This window comes from Bos mutus, chromosome 14 (assembly GCF_027580195.1).
Source record: "Bos mutus isolate GX-2022 chromosome 14, NWIPB_WYAK_1.1, whole genome shotgun sequence".
Taxonomy (NCBI): domain Eukaryota; kingdom Metazoa; phylum Chordata; class Mammalia; order Artiodactyla; family Bovidae; genus Bos; species Bos mutus.
Window position 1 is genome coordinate 8848137 of NC_091630.1, and position 24283 is coordinate 8872419.

The 24283-nt window shown below is 39.4% G+C and overlaps 1 protein-coding gene across 5 annotated transcripts in view; it reads left to right on the forward strand.

Moving 5' to 3' along the window:
* SLC26A7 (solute carrier family 26 member 7) overlaps positions 1 to 24283 on the forward strand; it is a 226459-nt gene that overhangs the window by 77803 nt on the left and 124373 nt on the right. For all 5 annotated transcript variants that reach the window (XM_070382933.1, XM_070382935.1, XM_070382934.1 and 2 more), the window contains one exon: positions 20496 to 20606. In XM_070382933.1, coding sequence (XP_070239034.1) covers positions 20496 to 20606 — 111 coding nt within the window. The remainder of the gene's footprint in view (positions 1 to 20495; positions 20607 to 24283) is intronic.

Consider the following 24283-nt stretch of genomic DNA (forward strand, 5'->3'; position numbering starts at 1 on the left):
CGCGCACACACACACACATACACACACACACAAAGATTAGGTCCTTAAATCAACAGGAACTTCAGGTCTGTGAACCTGCGTCAATATATTTTAATATACTTCATTTCTTTATAATTCTATAATTCTCTATACTTCTATTTTCTTTTATTTATTTTAAGAAAGTATTCTGGAAAGGAGTTTATAGACTATACAAGATTGCTAAAGGGATCCCCAAAATATTTCCTCCCCAAGGTAAAAGCATAAAGGTAGATGTGCTCATTTTAATGAAAAAAAGAAAAGGAACTTTAGGTCATTCTTTCACCATGTTCAAATATTTCTTAGAAATGATTTGTGTGTTTTTTTAAATATTAAAAACATTGGGAGCACTCATCACTAACATCAGGTGAAAACCATTATAGCTGGCATGTACCAAAATGTTCTTTAATTGACATCTCGCTGCAGAATGTAGTTTGAGGATCAACAAACGTTCTAGAGAATGTCATTAATTTAAACATGTCACCGACATGGTTGGCAAGTTAAGCAGTATAAAACTCCTAGAGTATAAATACTTTAGTTCACATTCTACCCTGGATGACCTCTTGAGGGAAATTTTTTTTTTTTCAAACTGAAAACTCAAGCATTGGGACAGGGTGGAGACCTAAAATGCATGACTTACCATATAAGTACCTAATACACTGAGGAGGAATATGAGAATGTTTTGACTTGCATTCCGTGGGATCACCTAGAATTTTTGTTGCCAAATCATGAAAGTTTTATGGTGCCATAGGGCTCTCTGATGTTCAAACCACAGTGTTCTGGGCCACAGACAAAGGATGGACGTTCCTTATAATAATGCAGAACTTGTGGCATTACTGGTACCAAAATATGTGGAAGCTGATCTTCTTTGTACTCCTGAGGGCAGCTTAGTGACATGTGGAACAGTAAGTGGAATTCCTGGAAGCATTCACTGTGAAAATTAAAGGCTTGTCTGAGAATTTTCCCTGCGTGGTTTCAGCCTTGAAGATTAAGAGACGTAGCATTAGCTACATATCTCTAACCTCTTAATCATTATAAACATGTAGATGATAATTTAGAGAAATTATAATGATTTGTTATATTTATTGAATGGTAACTATTCTCTAAGAACAATGGCAGCCAAATATTGCTAAATAAATCTAAAGTATACTTGCCCTGGGGCTTCCCTTGTGGCTCAGCTGGTAAAGAATCTGCCTGCAATGCGGGAGACCTGGGTTGGGAAGATTGCCTGGAGAAGGGAAAGGCTACCCACTTCAGTATTCTGGCCTGGAGAATTCCAAGGACTGTATAGTCTATGGGGTCGCTAAGAGTCGGACATGACTGAGCAACTTTCATTCACTCACTCACTCATACTTTCCCTGACCTCCATAAAAATGTACCCAGGAGCAAGGAACACTGCTGGTTTTTCACTTCTCCATTTTCTCTCATCCCATGATGCATGCTCTCACCCAAAGCTTTGGGCTTCATCCAGCATTTCTGATTTTCTTTCTTTCTTAAATGTAAATTAATGATGATTTATGTGTTAAAAGGTTACTTTTATATTTCTGCAGTTAGAATAATACTCCCTGTAATATTTAGACCAGTTCACATGGAAGAACCAAGACTTTCCATTTTAGAGTGTTGAAAACTTGGGAAGGTTTGCAACAAAATAGATTGGCAGTGGTTGTGAAGATAAGGTATGTGGCCTATATAATAGTACAATATAAAATACAAATTATCCTGTTTTTGCCAGCCAGGATCCATCCCTGCTTTTAGTAATTTTTGTAATTAATTACTTTTAGTAATAATACAAGAATTGTTCTTAGTAGTTCTTGGATTTGTTTTAAGGAACAACCCCCCTGTCCCTTCCATTTTTGGTATACACGGTTTAAGTGAGGTTCTAACTTTGGCTCTAGGCTGATCAGCAAAATAAGTATCCCTCAACCAGGATTCTCAATTTTGGGGACCCTTTGGAGCCAGCTTGGTGACTAAAAGAACATTGGTACCTGAGTCTCAACTCAAACTGGGAAATCAGATTTCCCAGGAGGAGTTCCCAGACATGGAGGACATTGTGATTCTTCTTTTTTCAATTGTCCCAGATCGTAATGTGGGACAGTGTTGACAGTTGCATCCAGACAGTTATTAGTCCAGGTGAAGACTTGTGGCTCATGTTGATAATGAGCACTGTTCCATTCACCAGGTCAGTTACTGGTTCAGTCGTGACGTTTTCTCCTCTAGGCACAAGAAGGGTTTACTATACCACAAACCAGTCATTTCTTATTGAAAAATGGTGATGGCAATACATGTCACCTGAGAGTGGCCCAGTCAGTCTGGATCTTGGAACATGTGCAGAACCTTTGAGGAAAAAAAGGAAAAGGCATCTTCCTTTGTGCTGGGACTACTGACAGTAAGGATGACATTCCTCTACATCTTCCCTCAGCTTCGAAAGCCTGGAAATGAAGCCAACACAGCAAAGGGAACAGTAGAGAGACACTGAGTCCTGATGATGGCTAGTACACTTCTGACTTTTCACTTGCACGTGCAAACACTTTGTTGTTAATTAGGTTTAAGTTGTGTTACTTCCAGTCACCTTAACTATGCATTTGAGTGTCATTCCAATTTAAATGTTACACAAATTGTCTCCAATTTTCTAAACCCATCAAGATAGATATATATACTTTATATTCATATTCATTTTCATGAGAAGAGGAGACTGAGGTTCAGAATTGGGTATCTTGCCCTCAGTACTGCTAAGAGAGACTGAAATATAAATCTACCAGGCTCCACCCCGCATCCCTCGCTGTCTTCTGTTCTCCAGTTTGCCTTGAGTACAGCAGACATAACCTGAGCGGGACTAGGAATGACACTGAGAGGCACACTGCACATCAGCCCCTGAGTCTGCCCCATCCATGATGACATGTCAGCTTCCTTGATAAAATAAAACCTGGAGATTCTGGCTGAGAGGGGAGAGGAGTGTGGCAGGGGGAAGCAGTACCTACACCAGAGCTCCTGTTCTTTCCCTTGAAAACTGCTCAGGCCCCCTGCTAGACTAGCTTAGGGTGAGGGACAGAGGAGAGACGTGCTTTAATACTGGCCTGTGAATTCAATAAACAATAAATAGCTTTTACCACATGGCAGAGGTGGCTCACCCCTTCACAGATCACAGCCTTGTTATAGCAAAGGGGCTTGCACAACTCAATGAAACCATGAGCTGTGCCAGGCAGGGCCACGCCAAATGGATGGGACAAAGGGAAGAATTTTGACAAAACATGGTTCACTGGGGTGGAGAAGGAAATGGCAACCCACTCCAGCATTCTTGCCTGGAGAATCCCATGGATGGTATAAAAAGGCAAAAAGATGTGATGCTGGCTGAGCCCCCCATGTTGGAAGGTGTCCAGTATGCTCCTGGGGAAGAACAGATGGCAAGTACCAAGAGCTCTAGTAAGAATGAAGTGGCTGTCTCATTTTAAAATTGAGCGTTTTTCCCCTTTATTTAAATCTAATTATCTAACAGCAAATATTCCTGAATGGAAATAACAGGCCGAAGTTGAGTGGTGCCTGCACCCTTTCTGTGGGCGTGGGCTTTGCAATTTGCCATAATCCCCGATATCCCCTATGCTTTTACATTAATTCTGCTTCATTGCTGTTATTCATCCTCTTCAGGTCTAGAGTAGGAAGTTCTCAAACTCAGCTCAAAGACACCTTGATTGTCCAAACCCATCAAGGCATTCAGAAAAACAAGATATTTATATAAAAAGTGGACTATAAATAGCCAACTTTTCTCTTTTTACACAGGCATGAACTCATGAAAAGGTTTTTCAAGGCCCTTTAGTACCTGGATCTCACTCATCTTGTTTTCATCCTATGTTCTGGCTGCTCTGAGCGGATCTTAGTGTTCTAATCTGGCTGCTCTGAGCGGATCTTAGTGTTCTAAAGGGTCATGCTTTCACCGTATGCTCTGGCTGCTCTGAACGGATCTTAGTGTTCTAAAGGGCCATACTTGTTTTGCCTCAGGACATTTGCACGTACTGCTTCCTCCTAAATGGACAATCTTTCTCCCCTCACCCTCTTTATCTGAGTATATTTTCGCATACTTAACCTGGGTTAGGTTAGTAGTTCTCAACCTTGCTTGCATATTTTAATCTCTTTTGGCACTTGAAAAAATATCCTTGCCCCAACCCTATCCCAGTTAAATAAAAATCTCTGAGAATTTAGGGCAAATCATTTAATGTTTTGCACCTCAGCTTCCTCAAGTGATGATAAAAATAAAGTAAAATGAGCAGCTAGGGTTGAGAACTATGGATTTTCAGAAAGTACTTGATAGATACCTTATTTTGCTTTCCCATGGTACCATCACTTATCCACTTCACTAACACTGTCACGTTGTTTTTGATTTATATTTGACTTTTCTTCTAGGCTATTAGTTCTTTGAAGGTGTAGACTGTTTATAGTCTAGGTTGACCAATCGTTCTGGTTTTAGCGATAAATGTCCTGAGTCCTAAGAAATCCTTTCAGCTCCTATCAATGTATTTGGCACATAGTAGGTGCTCAAATGTTTCTTGATGGTAAAAAAATCATAACTCAAATGATAGGATAGGGCTTACCTGTGCCCACTCTTTTGGTGGATACTCTTCTCCATAGACTTAATCTCTTACTGTTTCCAATATTTAAGCTTATAGATCTGTTGATCATGAAGCTTTTTGACCATGATAATTCTTTATTTTCACTCTTGTGAAATTTCATCTGTACAGTATGTTATAGGATGAACCTATTGCCTTAACTTGTCTAGTGATTAGAACCAATGATCTTTAACAGTACTTGTTTGTGAACCAAGAGAATGTATATCTATAGGAATTTTGTTTTCATACAGCTATATTTATTGGATAGATGCAAATTTACCCTGGGAGATCCGTTCTTAATATCACTTAACCCTGAGCCCATTGATGCAGTGAACCAGACAGCTGATCACATTGTGGTTTATTAATAACAGTGCTAAGACCACCATAAACAGTTGCCAGAGGGAAATAATGTTTCTCATTACCCATACAATTTGTGTTCGATTTTTTAATATGTAATTCTTGGGAGAACTTACTACTACCTAATTATTTTGTTTTTAAGAATACTAATGTGTCTTCTAGGGTTCTTTATTCATTTCTATTTTTTAAAAGTACTTGAAAAAATACAGGCTTTTGCTATGTTTTTGGAAAGAGAGAACAAAAAGGCAATAATCTAGCCCACAAGGGCCTTGTTTTTCCCTGTCTCAAATTTGTACAAAAATATATGAGAATATGATCTTATTATTTCAACCTTGAGGATATTCTGGTGTGGGAATGCAAGGGTCGGAACATTTTCTTAACGAAAATTTGCAAAATATTAGTTTCAGCCACTTTCTGAGTAGTTTGTATAAATCCAGGGAGCTGCCAAATAATATTGTGTTTTTATTTGGAAAAATGAAGAATGTACAATCTTATCTAATAAGAATGACATGAACATAGAGAAAAAAGTGACAATCTTAAAAAAAAAACTGGCAAGACTTGAATAGCTAAAGATACCTGGTATTATAAGATTATAAGATACCACTTCAGCATTCTTGCCTTGAGAAGGCCATGAACTGTATGAAAAGATAAAAAGATATGACACTGAAAGATGAACAACACCCTCCTCGACCCCCACCAGCTCCGTAGGTGTCCAGTATACTACTAGAGAAGAGCAGAGAAATAGTTTCAGAAGTAATGAAGAGGCTGAGCCAAAGCAGAAATGACACCCAGTTGTGGATGTGTCTGGTGGTGAAAGCAAAGTCAGATGCTGTGAAAAACAATATTGCATAGGAAGTTGGAAACTTAGGTCCATGAATCACGGTAAATTAGAAGTGGTCAAACAGGAGATGGCAAGAGAGAACATCAACATTTTAGGAATCAGTGAACTAAAATGAATGGGAATGGGTGAATTTAAATCAGATGACCATCATATCTACTACTATGGGCATGAATCTCTTAGAAGAAATGGAGTAGCTTTCACATTCACAAAAGAGTCTGAGATTGAGTACTTCAGTGCAATCTCTAAAACAACAGATGATCTTGGTTCACTTCCAAGGCAAACCTCAATATCACAGTGGCCAAGTCTATACCCCAACCACTAATGCCAAAGAACCTAATATTGAGTGGTTTTATGATGACATACAAGACCTTCAGAAACTAACACCAAAAAAAAAAAAAAAAAAAAAAGATGTCGTTTTCAACATAGGGAACTGGAATACAAAAGTAGGAAGTCAAGAAATCCCTGGAGTAACAGGCAAATTTGGACTTGGAATACAGAATGAAGCAGGGCAAAGGCTAACAGAGTTTTGCCAAGAGAATGCACTGGTCATAGCAAATATTTCCCTCTTCCAGCAACCCAAGAGATGACTATACACAAGGACATCACCAGATAGTCAATACCAAAAACAAATTAATTGTATTCTTTGCAGCTGAAGATGGACACTCTACATAGTCAGCAAAAACAAGATTGAAAGCTAACTGTAGCTCAGATCATGAACTCTCTATTGCAAAATTCATACTTAAATTGAAGACAGTAGGAAAACCACTAGGCCATTCAGGTATGACCTAAACGAAATTCCTTATGATTATACAGTTCAGTTCAGTTCAGTTGCTCAGTTGTGTCTGACTCTCTGTGACCCCATGAATTGCAGCATGCCAGGCCTCCCTTTCCAACACCAACTTCTGGAGTTCACCCAAACTCATGTCCATCAAGTCGGTGATGCTATCCAGCCATCTCATCCTCTGTCGTCCCATTCTCCTCCTGCCCCCACCCAACCCCTCCCAGCATCAGGGTCTTTTCCAATGTGTCAACTCTTCTCATGAGGTGGCCAAAGTACTGGAGTTTCAGCTTTAGCATCAGTCCTTCTAAGAACACCCAGGACTGGTCTCCTTTAGAATAGACTGGTTGGATATCCTTGCAGTCCAAGGGACTCTCAAGAGTCTTCTCCAACAACACAGTTCAAAAGCAAAAATTCTTCGGCGCTCAGCTTTCTTCACAGTCCAACTTTCACATCCATACATGACCACTGGAAAAACCATAGCCTTGACTAGATGGACCTTTGTTGGCAAAGTAATGTCTCTGCTTTTGAATATGCTATCTAGGTTGGTCATAACTTTCCTTCCAAGGAGTAAACATCTTTTAATTTCATGGCGGTAATCACCATCTGCGGTGATTTTGGAGCCCCAGAAAATAAAGTCTGACACTGTTTCCACTGTTTCCCCATCTATTTGCCACGAAGTGATGGGACCAGATGCCATGATCTTAGTTTTCTGAATGTTGAGCTTTAAGCCAACTTTTTCCCTCTCCTCTTTCACTTTCATCAAGGGGCTTTTTAGTTCCTCTTCACTTTCTGCCATAAGGGTGGTGTCATCTGCATATCTGAGGTTATTGATATTTCTCCTAGCAATCTTGATTCCAGCTTGTGCTTCTTCCACCCCAGCATTTCTCATAATGTACTCTGCATAGAAGTTAAATAAGCAGGGTGACAGTATACAGCCTTGATGTACTCCTTTTCCTATTTGGAACCAGTCTGTTGTTCCATGTTCAGTTCTAACTGTTGCTTCCTGACCTACATATAGGTTTCTCAAGAGGCAGATCAGGTGGTCTGGTATTCCTATCTCTTGAAAAATTTTCCAGTTTAATGTGATCCACATAGTCAAAGGCTTTGGCATAGTCAAAATAAAGGAGAAATAGATTTTTTCTGGAACTCCCTTGCTTTTTCCATGATCCAGCGGATATTGGCAATTTGATCTCTGGTTCCTCTTCCTTTTCTAAAACCAGCTTGAACGTCTGGAAGTTCACAGTTCACATATTGCTGAAGCCTGGCTTGGAGAATTTTACGGATTACTTTACTAGCATGTGAGATGAGTGCAATTGTGTGGTAGTTTGAGCATTCTTTGGCATTGCCTTTCTTTGGGATTGGAATGAAAACGGACCTTTTCCAGTCCTGTGGCCACTGCTGAGTTTTCCAAGTTTGCTGGCATATTGAGTGCACCACTTTCACAGCATCATCTTTCAGGATTTGAAATACTTCAACTGAAATTCCATCACCTCCACTAGCTTTGTTCTCAGTGATGCTTTCTAAGGCCCACTTGACTTCACATTCCAGGATGTCTGGCTCTAGGTGAGTGATCACACCATCGTGATTATCTGGGTCATGAAGGTCTTTTTTGTACAGTTCTTCTGTGTATTCTTGCCACCTCTTCTTAATATCTTCTGCTTCTGTTAGGTCCATACCATTTCTGTCCTTTATCGAGCCCATCTTTGCATGAAATGTTCCCTTGGTATCTCTAATTTTCTTGAAGAGATCTCTAGTCTTTCCCATTCTGTTGTTTTCCTCTATTTCTTTGCATTGATTGCTGAGGAAGGCTTTCTTATCTCTCCTTGCTATTCTTTGGAACTCTGCATTCAGAAGCTTATATCTTTCCTTTTCTCCTTTCCTTTTCACTTCTCTTCTTTTCACAGCTATTTGTAAGGCCTCCCCAGACAGCCATTTTGCTTTGTTGCACTTCTTTTCCATGGGGATGGTCTTGATCCCTGTCTCCTGTACAATGTCACGAACCTTATTACATAGTTCATCAGGCACTCTATCTATCAGATCTAGTCCCTTAAATCTATCTCTCACTTCCACTGTATAATCATAAGGATTTTATTTAGGTCATACCTGAATGATCTAGTGGTTTTCTCTACTTTTTTCAATTTAAGTCTGAATTTGGCAATAAGAAGTTGATGATCTGAGCCACAGTCAGCTCCCAGTCTTGTTTTTGCTGACTGTATAGAGCTTCTCCATCTTTGGCTGCAAAGAATATAGTCAATCTGATTTCAGTGTTGACCATCTGGTGATGTCCATGTGTAGAGTCTTCTCTTGTGTTGTTGGAAGAGGGTGTTTGCTATGACCAGTGCGTTCTCTTGGCAAAACTCTTAACCTTTGCCCTGCTTCATTCTGTATTCCAAGGCCAAATTTGCCTGTTACCCCAGGTGTTTCTTGACTTCCTGCTTTTGCATTCCAGTCCCCTATAATGAAAAGGACATCTTTTTTGAGTGTTAGTTATAAAAGGTCTTGTAGGTCTTCATAGAACCAACCATTCAACTTCAGCTTCTTCAGCATTACTGGTTGAGGCATAGACTTGGATTACTGTGATATTGAATGATTTGCCTTGGAAACGAACAGAGATTATTCTGTTGTTTTTGGGATTGCACCCAAGTGCTGCATTTTGGACTCTTTTTTTGACCATGATGGCTACTCCATTTCTTCTAAGGGATTCCTGCCCGCAGTAGTAGATATAATGGTCATCTGAGTTAAATTCACCCATTCCAGTCCATTTTAGTTCGCTGATTCCTAGAATGTCGACATTCACTCTTGCCATCTCCTCTTTGACCACTTCCAATTTGCCTTGATTCATGGACCTAACATTCCAGGTTCCTATGCAATATTGCTCTTTACAGCATCGGACCTTGCTTCTATCACTAGTCACATCCACAACTGGGTATTGTTTTTGCTTTGGCTCCATCCCTTCATTCTTTCTGGAGTTATTTCTCCACTGATCTCTAGTAGCATATTGGGAACCTACCGACCTGAGGAGTTCTTCTTTCAGTATCCTGTCATTTTGCTTTTTCATACTGTTCATGGGGTTCTCAAGGCAAGAATACTGAAGTGGTTTGCCATTCCCTTCTCCAGTGGACAACATTCTGTCTGACCTCTCCACCATGACCCGCCTGTCTTGGGTGGCCCCACACGGCATGGCTTAGTTTCATTGAGCTAGACAAGGCTGTGGTCCTAGTGTGATTAGAATGAGTAGTTTTCTGTGATTATGGTTTCAGTGTGTCTGCCCTCTGATGCCTCTCACAACTTCTACTGTCTTACTTGGGTTTCTCTTACCTTGGACGTGGGGTATCTCTTCTCGGCTGCTCCAGCAAAGCTCAGCCGCTGCTCCTTACCTTGGATGAGGGGTATTTTCTCACAGCCGCTCCTCCTGACCTTTAACTTGGAGTAGCTCCTCTCGGCCCTCCTGCGCAGGCACAGCCACCGCTCCTTGGACGTCAGATTATACAGAGGAAGTGACAAATTGATGCAAGGGATAAGATCTTACAGAGTGCCTAAAGAACTATGGATTGAGGTTTGTACAGGAGGCAGTGATCAAAACCATCTCCAAGAAAAAGAAATGCAGAAAGGCAAAATGGTTGTCTCAGGAGGCCTGACAAGTAGCTGAGAAAAGAATAAAAGTGAAAAGCAAAAGAGAAAAGGAAAGATATACCCAACTGAATGCACAGTTCCAGGGAACAGCCAGGAGACATAAGAAAGCCTTCCTCAGTGATCAGTGCAAAGAAATAGAGGAAAACAATAGAATGGGAAAGACTAGAGAGCTCAAGAAAATTAGAGATACCAAGGAAACATTTCATGCAAAGATGGGCACAAAAAAGGACAGCAGCAGTATGGACTTAACATAAACAGAAGATATTAATAAGAGATGGCAAGAATACGCAGAAGAACTGAACAAAAAAGGTCTTAAAGATCTAGATAACCACGGTGGTGTGGTCACTCACCTAGAGCCAGACATCCTGGCGTGTGAAGTCAAGTGGGCCTTAGGAAGCATTACTACAAATAAAGCTAGTGGAGCTGTTAGAATTGCAGCTGAGCTATTTCAAATCCTAAAAGATGATACTATTAAAGTGCTGCACTCAATATGCCAGCAAGTTTGGAAAACTCAGTAGTGGCTATGGTACTAGAAAAGATCAGTTTTCATTCCAGTCCCAAAGAAAGGCAATGCTAACGAATGTTAAAGCTACTGTACAATTGTATTCAGTTCAAATGCCAGCAAAGTAATGCTCAAAATCCTTCAAGCTAGGCTTCAGCACTATGTGAACCGAGAAATTCCAGATGTACAAGCTAGATTTAGAAAAGGCAGAGGAACCAGAGATCAAATTGCCAACCTCTGTTGGATCATAGAAAAAGCAAGAGAGTTCCAGAAAAACATATTTTCCTGCTTCATTGACTACACTAACGTCTTTGTGTGGATCACAACAAACAGTAAAAAACTCGTAAAGAGATGGGAATACCAGACCACCTTACCTGTCTCCTGAGAAACCTGTATGCAGGTCAAAAAACAACAGTTAGAACCAGACATGGAATAACGAACTGATTCAAAACTGTGAAAGGAGTAGGTCAAAGGTTATGTAACTTATATGTCACCCTGCTTATTAAACTTGTATGCAGAGTACATCATGAGAAATGCTGGGCTGGATGAAGCACAAGCTGAAATCAAGATTGCCGGGAGAAATATAAACAACCTCAGATATGCAGATGACACCACCCCTATGGAAGAAAGTGAAGAGGAACTAAAGAGCCTCTTGAGGAAAGTGAAAGTGAAAGTGTAAAAGTTAGCTTAAAACTCAACATTTAGAAAACTAAGATCTCAGTATCCAGTCCCATCACCTCATGGCAAATAGATGGGGAAACAATGGAAACAGTGATAGACTATTTTCTTGGCCTTAACAATCACTGCAGATGGTGACTGCAGTCATGAAATTAAAAAGATGCTTGCTCCTTGGAAGTAAAGCTATGATAAACTTAGCATATTAAAAAACAGAGACATCACTTTGCTAACGAAAGTTGGTTTAATCAAAGCTATGGTTTTCCTGTAGTGTGTATGGATGTGAGAGTTGGGCTGTAAAGAAGGTTGAGCACTGAAGAATCGATTGTTTTGAACTGTGGTGCTGGGGAAGACTCTTGAGAGTCCTGTGGACTGCAAGGAGATCAAACGAGTCAATCCTAAAGGAAGTCAGTCCTGAATATTCATTGGAAGGACTGATGCTGAAACTGAAGCTTTAATACTTTGGCCACCTGATGTGGAGAGCCAACTCATTGGGAAAGACCCTGGTTTGGGGAAAGATTGAAGGCAGTAGGAGAAAGAAACAACTGAGGATGAGATGACTGGATGGCATCATTGACTTGATGTACATGAGTTTGAGCAAACTCTGGGAGACAATGAAGGACAGGGAAACCTTGCTTTCCTCTATGGCATCTCAAGGAGTCAGACATGTGAGTGACTGAATAACAACATGGTATTATATGAAATAGAATTTTAAGAAATCAAGTCCTACTAATCACTGTTTCTCTGGAGAGGATCTCAGGGGAACTCTATACACAGGTTACATTTAGGGACTACATCCCTCTTTATTAGCTGAATTATTGTTTAAAACATAGATCTAGTAAAGTTGGAGTGGAGCACAACAATTTAGGCCTGACATTGAAGAGCTATTAATATTTCTTTTTTTTTCATAAAGCTGAGATTTGAATGTGCTTGTGGAAAGAAAGAGACATATCACAGTTAGTCTTGAGGCAGGTCCTGGTCTTTTATTATCACATCAGTAGCAAAATGGTTCAGTTCATTTCAGTCACTCAGTCGTGTCCGACTCTTTCTGACCCCATGGACTGCAGCACACCAGGCTTCCCTGTCCATCACCAACTCCTGGAGCTTGCTCAAACTCATGTCCATCAAGTTAGTGATGCCATCCAACCATCTCATCCCTGTCGTCTCCTTCTCCTCCCACCTTGAATCTTTCCCAGCACCAGGGTCTTTTCCAATGAGTCAGTTCTTCGCATCAGGTGGCCAAAGTATTGGAATTTCAGCTTTAGTATCAGTTCTTCCAATGAATATTCAGGACTGATTTCCTTTAGGATGGACTGGTTGGATCTCCTTGCAGTCCAAGGGACTCTCAAGAGTCTTCTCCAACACCACAGTTCAAAAGCATCAATTCTTTGGCGCTCAGCTTTCTTTATGGTCCAACTCTCACATCCATACATGACTACTGTAAAAACCATAGCCTTGACTAGACAGACCTTTGTTGACAAAGTAATGTCTCTGCTTTTTAATATGCTATCTAGGTTGGTCTCAGCTTTTCTTCCAAGGAGCAAAATAGTAGAAAAAATAGCAAAAATACATATATGGGTGGACATGGCCTTTCCCATCATGAAATGTGTCTCCTTCAGACTGTCCTACTTTGACCCTCCAATCTGCAGCCCTCCTCTTGGATAGAGGAAGTGGGAGGTGGTGGAGAGGAATCTGAAGACCTGTGCTTTGCCACTTGATCTGAGGTGGTGGCACTGTCACTATCCTAGAGAGATGTGGATGGAATCCAGATATTTGAGAAGGTGGAATTGAGGTCAGATGCAGGGAGGTTAGCAGAAGCATACAAACTCACAAAGCCTGTGAGTATAAAGTTTAGTACCTGGGTGTCAACCAGTGGGGACCAGGACCTGAAAGGTCAAACTAGAAAAAAATGTCAGAAGCTCAGTCAAAGTGTAAGAACAACTCAGAATTAGTACCTGGCTCCAAGATTCTGGGTGAAAAAGGTCTAGATTGCATAGTCTTTTCTAATTCCTACCAGCATATGCTGTTGCTGCTGCTGCTAAGTCGCTTCAGTCATGTCCGACTCTGTGCGACCCCATAAACAGCAGCCCACCAGGCTCCCCCGTCCCTGAGATTCTCCAGGCAAGAACACTGGAGTGGGTTGCCATTTTCTTCTCCAGTGCATAATAGTGAAAAGTGAAAGTGAAGTCGCTCAGTTGTGTCTGACTCCTAGCGACCCCATGGACTGCAGCCTACCAGGCTCCTCCATCCATGGGATTTGCCAGGCAAGAGTACTAGAGTGGGTTGCCATTGCCTTCTCCGACCAGCATATGAGCAGGCCTCAAATTTCGGTATGTGGGACTGAGTCCACAGGAGTCAGTGAGAAGATGCACCTACCTACGAAGAGATATGAAAGGGCAGGAGACATTATCTAGCAGTCAGTGTAAAGTTGGGAGGAAAGTTCTTATCCTTTGCTGATCTCTGGCCTAGTGAGTGGTTTAGAGGGGTGTTATATAAACGTGGTCTTCAAAAAAAAAATCCACTAAAATATGCCTTAAGGCCATTCCTGTTCAACTTTACTTGGATAGAGTATTCAAGGGGAAAGAGTATTAGGACCTCTGAGAAGCCTTGATATCCCCAGTCACGCTCTGCCCTCTGTGATCAGTACCTCCTAAAAAATTAGCATTCAACACCTTTGAGCTGGTGCTGGTTTCTGCAATGAACTGCTCACTAACTTCATTTCCTGACCTCTTTATAACCTTCTGAACCATTTAACCTTGCTTGTGCCTTCATTCACCTGATAATCAAGGCTTTTCTTTGCTTTGTTCCTTTATTTTTCTTCTCATAGCCTTCATAGCTTTGGATAAGTGTATCATTTTATTCCTGGGCCTGTTCCTGTGTTTATCAGCACTCCATGAAAGAGATGCTAGTACTTTGCTTGACACACTAGTTTACTTATAAATGGAATTGATTCTTATTCAGTTCAATTCAGTTTAGTTCAGTCATTCAGTCGTGTCCGACTCTTTGCGACCCCGTGAATCTCAGCACGCCAGGCCTCCCTATCCATCACCAACACCCGGAGTTCACTCAAACTCATGTCCATCTAGTTGGTGATGCCATCCAGCCATCTCATCCTCTATTGTCCCCTTCTCCTCCTGCCCCCAATCCCTCCCAGCATCAGAGTCTTTTCCAATGAGTCAACTATTATCTGTTGCCTTACTAATATATCTCACAATATAATTGGAGACCTGGACAAAAAAGCAGGTTTTTAGAATAATTTTGGTACGCCGTATGAATGAAGAATGTACAAGGTACAGCAATAGCACTGATAACATTATCATCTCTTCCTAGAGTGGCGATGAGATTGGAAGTCAAGAGGAAATTATACTTTAACTGAATCTTGAAGGGTAATACGAGTTTTCTAGGTAGCTCACAGATGCAGGGCACTGTAGAAAGAAGAAAAATATGCAGTGATAAGAAGAATAAAAGAGCATAGTTTGTTTAAATACTTGTCAATAACCCCACTTGGTAGGAGTTGTAGCTGGAGAGGTTAGCAGAGTCCAGATCATAAAAGTCTTATTGAATAACATGGAAAAAGTGTTTAGGCTTATTTTCCATGAGGACATTAGTGGATCTTGAGGGATGACAGGGGGTGACAAAGGTTTGTATTATAAAAAAATTAGTCTGGCATCAGCTTATATTACATACTTGACAGAGGCAAGAGACTAGTTAGGAAAGACTATTTAGGAGAAATCTTGTTCTGTGGTTGGAACAGAGAAAGGCAGGAGTAGCAGCAGTGGGAGAGAAAAATCCACCAGTTTTAAATGGAATAGCTAAGGTGATCAATGTACTCAGGGATGTGAGGGTGAAAAAGAAAAAGCATGTTTTTGATAACTTCTAGGTTTCTGAATTGGGTGACTAGCTGGGTGACAGTGTGATTTTCTGAGATAGAGGTTATGTGAACAGGGAATCAGCTACATTTTGTGTTTGTATTTAATGCTATACTGTTTTGTTGTGGTGGTGGAATTTATGGTGGATGGGATCAAGATAAATAATTAATAAGCAATTTTCATTTGGGGTTTGTTATATGAGTGCCCGTGGGATTTCTAGTTGATATACCTCTGGATCTAGAGTTTAGGAGAATATTATTAAGATATTTGAATTAACCATGATTATCCCATCCAATCCCATGACATCAATCATGCATGGATGGTCCTCTAGATTAAACAGTGGAATCAGAATGGAAGAAACCTTAGGAAACAGTGATATTTAAATGGATGAGAAGCTAGCAAAGGGGAATGTGGTCCATGAATATCATGGTGCTCTGGGAGTCAATGGATAAGAGCTTTAAGAAGGGTATAGTTGACAGGGTAAGTTATATCAATGAAACACAGAGCCCCCAGGACGAAAGGAATAATATTTAGAAGCCAAAAAAATGTGACAGTCAACAAAAGAGCCCTAGAAAATATTCTTAATGACAAAATCAATTTTATCAGAACAAAGTGCCTCACAGCTCTTTAGGAACATGGGCAACCTGTGGAAAAATCTTGTAAAAATTCTGTCCATGTTTTAACCCACACAATTGTAATCCTCCAGTAAAAGTTTCTATGATCATATCTCTCACAGCTTCTTCATTTTTAAAGTTTGACTACACTGATCATTCTAGAAACTGAACATAAATTGTTTAATGTTGGATAATGTTTGTTTCAGGCAAGGACCTTACAGTTCATATTTAATGTTCCTTTAATTCTCTCATGGAATTTAATAAGTGGATTTGGTTTCATAGTAGAGCTGTTAAGGCTTCCCTGGTGGCTCAGGCGGTAAAGAATCTGTCTGCAATGCAGGAGACCTGGGTTCAGTCTTGGGTTTGGGAAGATCCCCTAGAGAAGGGAATGGCTACCCACTCAAATTTTCTTGCCTGGAGAATTCCATGGACAGAGGAGCCTGGTGAGCTACAGTCCATGGGATCACAAAGAGTCAGATATGACTGAGTGACTAACAATTTCACTTTCCAGTATTCTTGCCTAGAAAATTCCATGGACAGAGGAGCCTGCCAGGCTGCAGTCTGTGGGATTGCAAAGTGTAGGATATGACTGAGCATACACACACACATACACACACAATTCGTGTATAAAACATATCACATTTATTTTTACATGCTCAATATATATCTTGTTTAGTCCTGCATCTCCATTTGCATGTGCCTCTTCCAAGACCAACTGTCTTCACATGATCATATATTTTTGTAAAATTTCCAAAGATATTTTAACAGAAATTAGTAAGACCACTGTCTTGTCCCAACTCACCTTCCCTTGAGTCATGGCTGTAGGTATGTATATTTTTAAATTATGAATGTATGATAACCCATTTACAGGATACTTGCAGAATACAGAACAAAGTTGCATATTGTTCCTATATATATATATTAAAGTGATTTCCCTGGTGGCTCAGTTGGTAAAGAATCTGTCTGCAATGCCGGAGACCCAGGCTTGATCCCTGAGTCAGGAAGATCCCCTGGAGAAGGGAATGGCAACCCACTCCAGTATTCTTGCCTGGGAAATCCCATGGACAGAGGAGACTGGCAGGCTACATACAGTTTATTAGGTCGACATGACTGGGCGACTGACACTCACTTCACTATATATTACAATTATTTTTCTAAGTAGATAAGATTTTTAGTTGGAGTTTAAATATCAAATTCTCAAAAATTAATAGAATAAATAGACAGAAAAGTAGAGGATATAGTAGACCTGAAAAGCACTATGGACCAATTCAACATAATTAAGATTTATACAATTTTCACACAACAGCAGGATACAAATTCCATTCAAGTTCCCATACACTATAAACCAGGAGACACTGGAACATACCCAGGGATGTAAAAATGTAAAACAACATGCAAAAGTTTCATGGCCTAAAGGTAATGAAATCATACAGAGTCTGTTCTCTTATTACTGTGGAATTATATTAGCAAACGATATTAAGAGATATTTGAAATAAGAGGCATATTTTCAAGTGCCATGTGATACTTACCAAGAGAGATCTTTGACATACTTATTGAAAGCCTCAATAAAGTTAAAAGATTGAAAAAATACAGAGGGTGATTGCAGAGTAGAAAGCATTTAAATGAGAAATTAGTATCAAAATGAGAAATTAACATAGCAGATACTTAAAATCCCCATATATTTGGAAATCAAGTGTCCACTTTTAAATGACGGATGTATCTAAGAGCCATAACAAGGAAAATTAGAAAATATTTGTAATGGAATAAAAATGAAAAGAGAATTTATCAGAATTTGTTGCATGCAGCTGAAGCTGCTCAATGCAAATAAATATAAGGTGGCATCTTGAATAAGGTATAAAAACAAATAATGGCTACTAGCATAAAATTTTGTGAAATTTGAAAAAAATCAATACTTTAGTTAATAATATTGTGTCACATATTAATTTCTTATTTTTTTTTTTTTTTTACAACATGGTGTTCCTTTATATTCTCAGAATTGGGTTAGAAGTTTCAAGACTCATCAAATTTTTTTTTCAAAAATCACTAAAATAATAAGGTTTCTAGACTTCTAGCAGTCATACTAGATATCAGAATAAACGGAATTATATGCAAGTTTTGAATGACTATAAATTAGAAATCTAGCATTATATTCATACTTAGTCAAACAAGTAGAACCAAAATGTCATACATTTTTTAGCTAAGCAAAAATTCATGTTTTCTAAAATATATATATTATACATCTATCTATCTATATATGTATATAAAAGCTTTTCTACTACACATGATAAAGGCTTTAGAAAGAACAACAATAAAAAAAAGAGACAGAGATTGGAAAACATAAACTGAATGAAATGCGAGCACTGAATATGAAACATAAAAATGGAAACAAACTAGATAAAAGTAAACGATCATCATCTAGTCCAGTTGTTTCTGAACTTGGATGCTCATTGGAATCGTGTCAGCTGCAGATATTTTTGTGGTCTGGTCGAGATTAAGTTGCCACAAAAAATTAACTTGATGAACATCGAATAAAGCTCCTTGTAAGGCACTATATAAAGGACATTGTCATGGAACTGGTTAATTCTCAAACAATATTTAAGCTTTTGCATACAAAAACTTGAAATGTTTTGCAATTTTATATTTATCAGCAATTCTAATAGAGCTTTTCTCAGTTTTTAACTTGTTACAACCCTAAAATAAAACTTTATAATCTATTAATAGAGAAATACATTTAAATATGCTTTAGTCTGACTCTTCAGAAATAGGAGCTTGAGACAGAGGGATTAGGTACTACTTTATCGTTAGGGAGTGCATGCCCAGAGGGCAGACATCAGGTGGGAGGAGCAGAGAAGGCTTGTTACGTGTCTGGCTGCCCCTAGGTAGGGTAAATGGCTCTGTCGTTGGAGCATCCTCCTTACGACTGCTGTCATGTGCACAGTGTTTTTACAAAGTTGCTTGCCCTATCAATGCCAGGAGGTGTTTGTTACAGGGATGGGGAAATATTTAGCCTTACAGTGCTAACCTGGCTTAGAGATATGAACCTTTGCACCCCCTTTCTCAACAACAAGATTGCTGCCTCTCACTCTGCTGCTGCTGCTGCTAAGTCACTTCAGTCATGTCTGACTCTGTGCGACCCCACAGACGGCAGCCCACCAGGCTCCCCTGTCCCCGGGATTCTCCAGGCAAGAACACTGGAGTGGGTTGCCATTTCCTTCTCCAGTGCATGAAAGTGAAAAAATAAAGTGAAGTCGCTCAGTCGTGTCCGACTCCTAGCGACCCCATGGACTGCAGCCCACCAGGCCCCTCCGTCCACGGGATTTTCCAGGCTCACTCTACCTGTGTGAAATTCTAGAGCAGCATCTGCCGCTCACTCTTCTATAACCACTTTTTATTTGTTTTCATGAGACTTTTAGGAGTACATTGTTAGTAAACAAGCGATGCAAGTAGGTTTTTAAAAATTAACAAAGGACTAGTCATTGATAGATTTTTCATACATTTTAATCATAACAACTATCCTGTACTGCTTGAAAAAAAAATTGATGTAGAGCTAGAGTTTATTTTAAGGAAATTAACTTTAAATTAGTAAAAGTTAGGCAGTAAAAAAGTGCTGATCTGGGAACCAGAGTACCAGGCTCCATAGTGTGAATAATTAACTGACCTAACATTCAGGTAATCTAGATTATAATGCTACCTCCTTCCTCAAATCTTTCTGTAGCTTGTCAAGTCCACCATGTCCAATCAAATGGCTATCATTATATTGTACAAATTTGAATGGGTTATCAGAACCCAGCTGAACTAGCTGTTTAATGCCAAGGAACAGCCACAAGGAACAAGATTACTTTAATCAGTTTATCCTTGTGCATACTTTGGTCACAATTAAATGGCTAGTGTTAATTTAGACATGTCTAGGAAAAGTTTTTGTGTGCCTGTAACAATCAAACTAGGCAGGCAGTAGTATCTAAGGAGAATAAAAAGGAAGAGTTTTGAATTACTCCTTACTTATCTTTGAATGGATAAAGTTGATTTTTTTTCATTCTAAGAAATTATACCTGCATATATAGGCTGGGGTCCAGTAATGAGACATGCATGGAGTCACATGCTGGTTGATACACTGTCTTAGGCTAGTCGGCTAGTCAGTCAGCCAGGCAACTTTGAATGTGTGTGTCCCTTTTGACCCAGCATCACTCACCTTTCATGTCAGGCTTCTTATCTGTCCACGGTATTGCTTCTACTTCGGTCAGTCTCACAGGTGCTATCGTGTGAATAGAATGAACGTGTGAAAATGATTCTCTTAAGTGTGTGTGGAGATGTTTTGCTGCGATGCTACCACTTTTAACAGGAAGACACTCTGAGCTAATGTCTTCTTGTAGACTTCTTGTAGCCAAGGTAAAATGTAGTAGGCCAAAAAGAATGGTTTTAGAATTGAAATGTAAACAAGAGCTAATGAGTAAATTTTCTGATATTTGGGACAATGTTGCTAGTCTCTCCCTGAACAAGTAGAATAAATAAATTGTGGTTCCTTTCATCATTAATAAGCCAATACCCTTCTGCTTTGTAATGGTCTGTATCTTGAGGTTAAAAGATGGTCCTGTTTACTCCTGTATTCTCAGGGCTGGCCTTTGCTGTTCTGTCATCCGTGCACCCGGTGTTCGGCTTATATGGGTCTCTGTTTCCCGCCATCATTTACGCCATATTTGGAATGGGGCGTCATGTTGCCACAGGTAATCATTTCTGCCTGTTCTTATGCTTCCCATGTTACTAATGAAAGGGACTCAGAGTGATCATTTGTTAATGATAACATTTCCAAAGCAATTCCCATTTTACTATTGAAAATATTAGGGCAAATATAATCAGCAAATAATATCAGTAATGTGGATGTGAGAGTTGGACTATAAAGAGAGCTGAGTGCCGAAGAATTGATGCTTTTGAACTGTGGTGTTGGAGAAGACCCTTGAGAGCCCCTTGGACTGCAAGGAGGTCCAGCCAGTCCATCCTAAAGATCAGTCCTGGGTGTTCATTGGAAGGACTGATGCTGAAGATGAAACTCCAGTACTTTGGCCACCTGATGTGAAGAACTGACTCATTGGAAAAGACCCTGATGCTGGGAAAGATTGAGGGCAGAAGAAGAAGGGGAGACAGAGGATGAGATGGTTGGATGGCATCACGGACTCGATGGGCATGAGTTTGACTAAGCTCTGGGAGTTGGTGATGAACAGGGAGGCCTGGCGTGCTGCAGTCCATGGGGTTGCAAAGAGCTGGACACGCCTGAGCAACTGAACTGAACTGAATATCAGTAAATATTAGGATAAAATATTTAACTTTTTGTGTCCAATACATACTGTGACTTATTGCTATATTCCTATGTAACCAAGGTTATTGTTAAAGATTCCATTCATTTTTAAGTTGTAAGAGAAGGGCAATGTTCTCAATTTACAATGAAATGAAAATAAGCACACTGAGGAAAAGAAAAGACTGTATAAAACTTAGTCACTCAAATGTTAAAAATTATTTTCCACACATTTATATTGGATTAGGACTTCCCAGGTGGCACGGTGGATAAGAATCCACCTGCCAATGTAGAGGACATGGGTTCAATCCCTGTTCTGGGAAGATTCCACATGCACCGCAACCCCTGAGCCTGCACTCTAGAGCCGTGAGCCTCAACTCCTGAAGTCTGCGAGCCTACAGCCTCCACAGCACGGGAGAAGCCACTGCAGTGAGAAGCCTGTGCACAGCAACGAAGAGTAGCCCCCACTTGCCGTAACTAGAGAGCTCCTGCACAAAGCAATGAAGACCTAGTACAGCAAAAAAAAAAAAAAAAAGGATTATACAATCTTTTAGGTTTCTTCCAAGCTAGATTCTACATGCCCTCTCATTAGTATACCTCTTGTCTTGCCTAACATTGCATTATCAAGTAAAATGTGAATCACAAGTAATCTGATAATAGAGTAGGCTGGTTAAAAACAAAGACTTGGAAGTTAGATAGATCTGGGTGTGAGTCACATTTGTTCTTTGCTATCTGCATGACCTTGGGCAAAGTTTTAAAGATCTATTTGCTGCTTTCTTGATAGTAAAATGCCAAAAAAAAAAGTCATGATTTTAGTGAGCATTAGATGAAATAATTGATGGGCAAGTATCTAGTGTGTTACTTGCTACATAAAAATTAATAAAAGCTGTAATCATTACAGAACAGTCGCTCAGTCGTGTCTGACTCTTTGCGACCCCATGGACAGTAGCATACCAGGCTCCTTCATCCATGGTATTTTCCAGGCAAGAGTACTGGAGTGGGTAGCCTTTCCCTTCTCCGGGAGATCTTCCCAACTCAGAAATTGAACTGGGGCCACCTGCACTGCAGGCGGATTCTTTACCAACTGAGCCATGAGGGAAGCCCAGATTACAGATGAGATGTGGCTAAACCTGAAGCCCAAGCTTTTCCTCTTTTCAAGCAGCTGCTCAAGGATGCAGTTTCCTTTTGTGCTGATATAAAGGGAAAAAAGCACAATAATGATTTAGAAGTTCTTGAAGCCTATTATATTCAAATTTTCCCGCTCTCTAATTTCCTAACAATTTATTTTCGTTCTTCAAAACAGTGAACTATGTCACTAGCACGAAAAAGTAGATTCTTGTAGAGCTGACCTTGAAGCATGTCCTCTGTTAAACAAAGGATACATGAACAAGGTAAAAAAATTTCCCAATAGACCATAATTACTTTACAAAGTCTAAAATACTTAACTTGATATATGTAAGTATGAGTTTACATACACCACTTTATTTCCTAAGGAATCATTATAGACATTTTACCGGTGGCATTGTGAAACTGCCATTTATATAGCATTTTGTATTTAACAGATATTGTTAACAGCTAACAGTTAATAAATATTATTAACAGGAATATTGTACTCTACTAGGTTAATAATATACATTTCAAAATATGTATAATTTACAGATTTTACTGTAGACACCGTGTAACACAATAAATGCTTAAGGCATTTTATTTCTGCCTATGTATCAATACTTCTCCAAAGGACAGAGTCAGCTGGACCTTCTCATTTCTCTATTTATCCTAACAGATTTAGAATTCTTTAGAATAATATTAAAACATTAACACTGTGTATCTATTTATACTCAAGAAATATACTGATTATTTTTTGCTCTCCTATGATCTGAAATTTAGGAACCAAGTGAATCTCACCTAAATTTCCTAAAAATATTTAGTATAGAGAGCATATTTTTCTTTTAAATAATTTTGTTGTACTTTAGTATAGAAGTGTGTGAAGTTTTCTATTTTCATTTTACTATTAAAAGACTGATGTTGCTTTCATAAAGAACAATTACTTTATCTGGGATTTTAACTCTAATTCAGGTAGTCAGAATGCAATAATGAATTAGGAAATGCAATAATAAATTATGCTTGAGGTATGTTTAAAAGAAAATAATTTAAAAGCCAGACTATAAAGATACCAAATGTACTGTTTTTTCACAATGTAATTTTTTTCTTATTTTAATTTAAAATACATATATATTTTTTAAAGGATTAAATCACTGATTGCTTCTTGTGACTTGCAAAGAATGTCTTAGAATAAAGAGGAAAAGAACAGAAACTTGGGTATCAATCCAGTGGAAACAAAATTGTTAAAGATAAACCTTAAGTGACAATTTATAAGATCTAATTATCTTCTAAAATTAGAGAAAAATGTTTTTAAAGAGAATAATCTATTCAGCAATTTAGAGAAAAGATTAGGGAGATCGTCAAGGGTAGTCTTTAGAAGAAAAGTAAGCAAATATTTATTTACCAAATGGGGTAGGACTTGTGATATGAAATGAAATCTCATTTAATCTCTACCCAAATTTTATGACTAGATGTTTATCATCATTTTACCAAAAAGGAAGCTGAGTGAGGTTAGATAAGTCGACCAGGAATTTGAACTTAGGTCTGTCCAATCCTGAGGCCCTGCTACCTACGGTACTCTAAAGCGACTAGAGGGGTTTAGTGGTTGTGGCTCGGATGGTAAAGATTCTGCCTGCCATGTGGTAGATCTGAGTTGGATCCCTGGATTGGGAAGATTCCCGGGAGAAGGGAATGGCTACACACTCCAGTATTCTTGCCTGGAGAATTCCATGGACAGAGGAGCCTGGCAGGCTACAGTCCATGGGATCACAGAGAGTTGGACATGACTGAGCGAGTAACACTTTCACTCACTTTCAAAGTTACCACTTGTAGGCTTCAAGTTGACAAAGTGAGGGAAGGAGCAGAGGAGAAGTGGGGAGGAGATCAAGACGAAGGCAGACCAATAAGAGAGAGAAGGTCAAATGTCCTTCACAGCACCCTCATATAGTCACCACAGCCGCACATCCTTGACTGTCATCAGCTGTCTCAGAAACAGCAAAGCAACAGCCT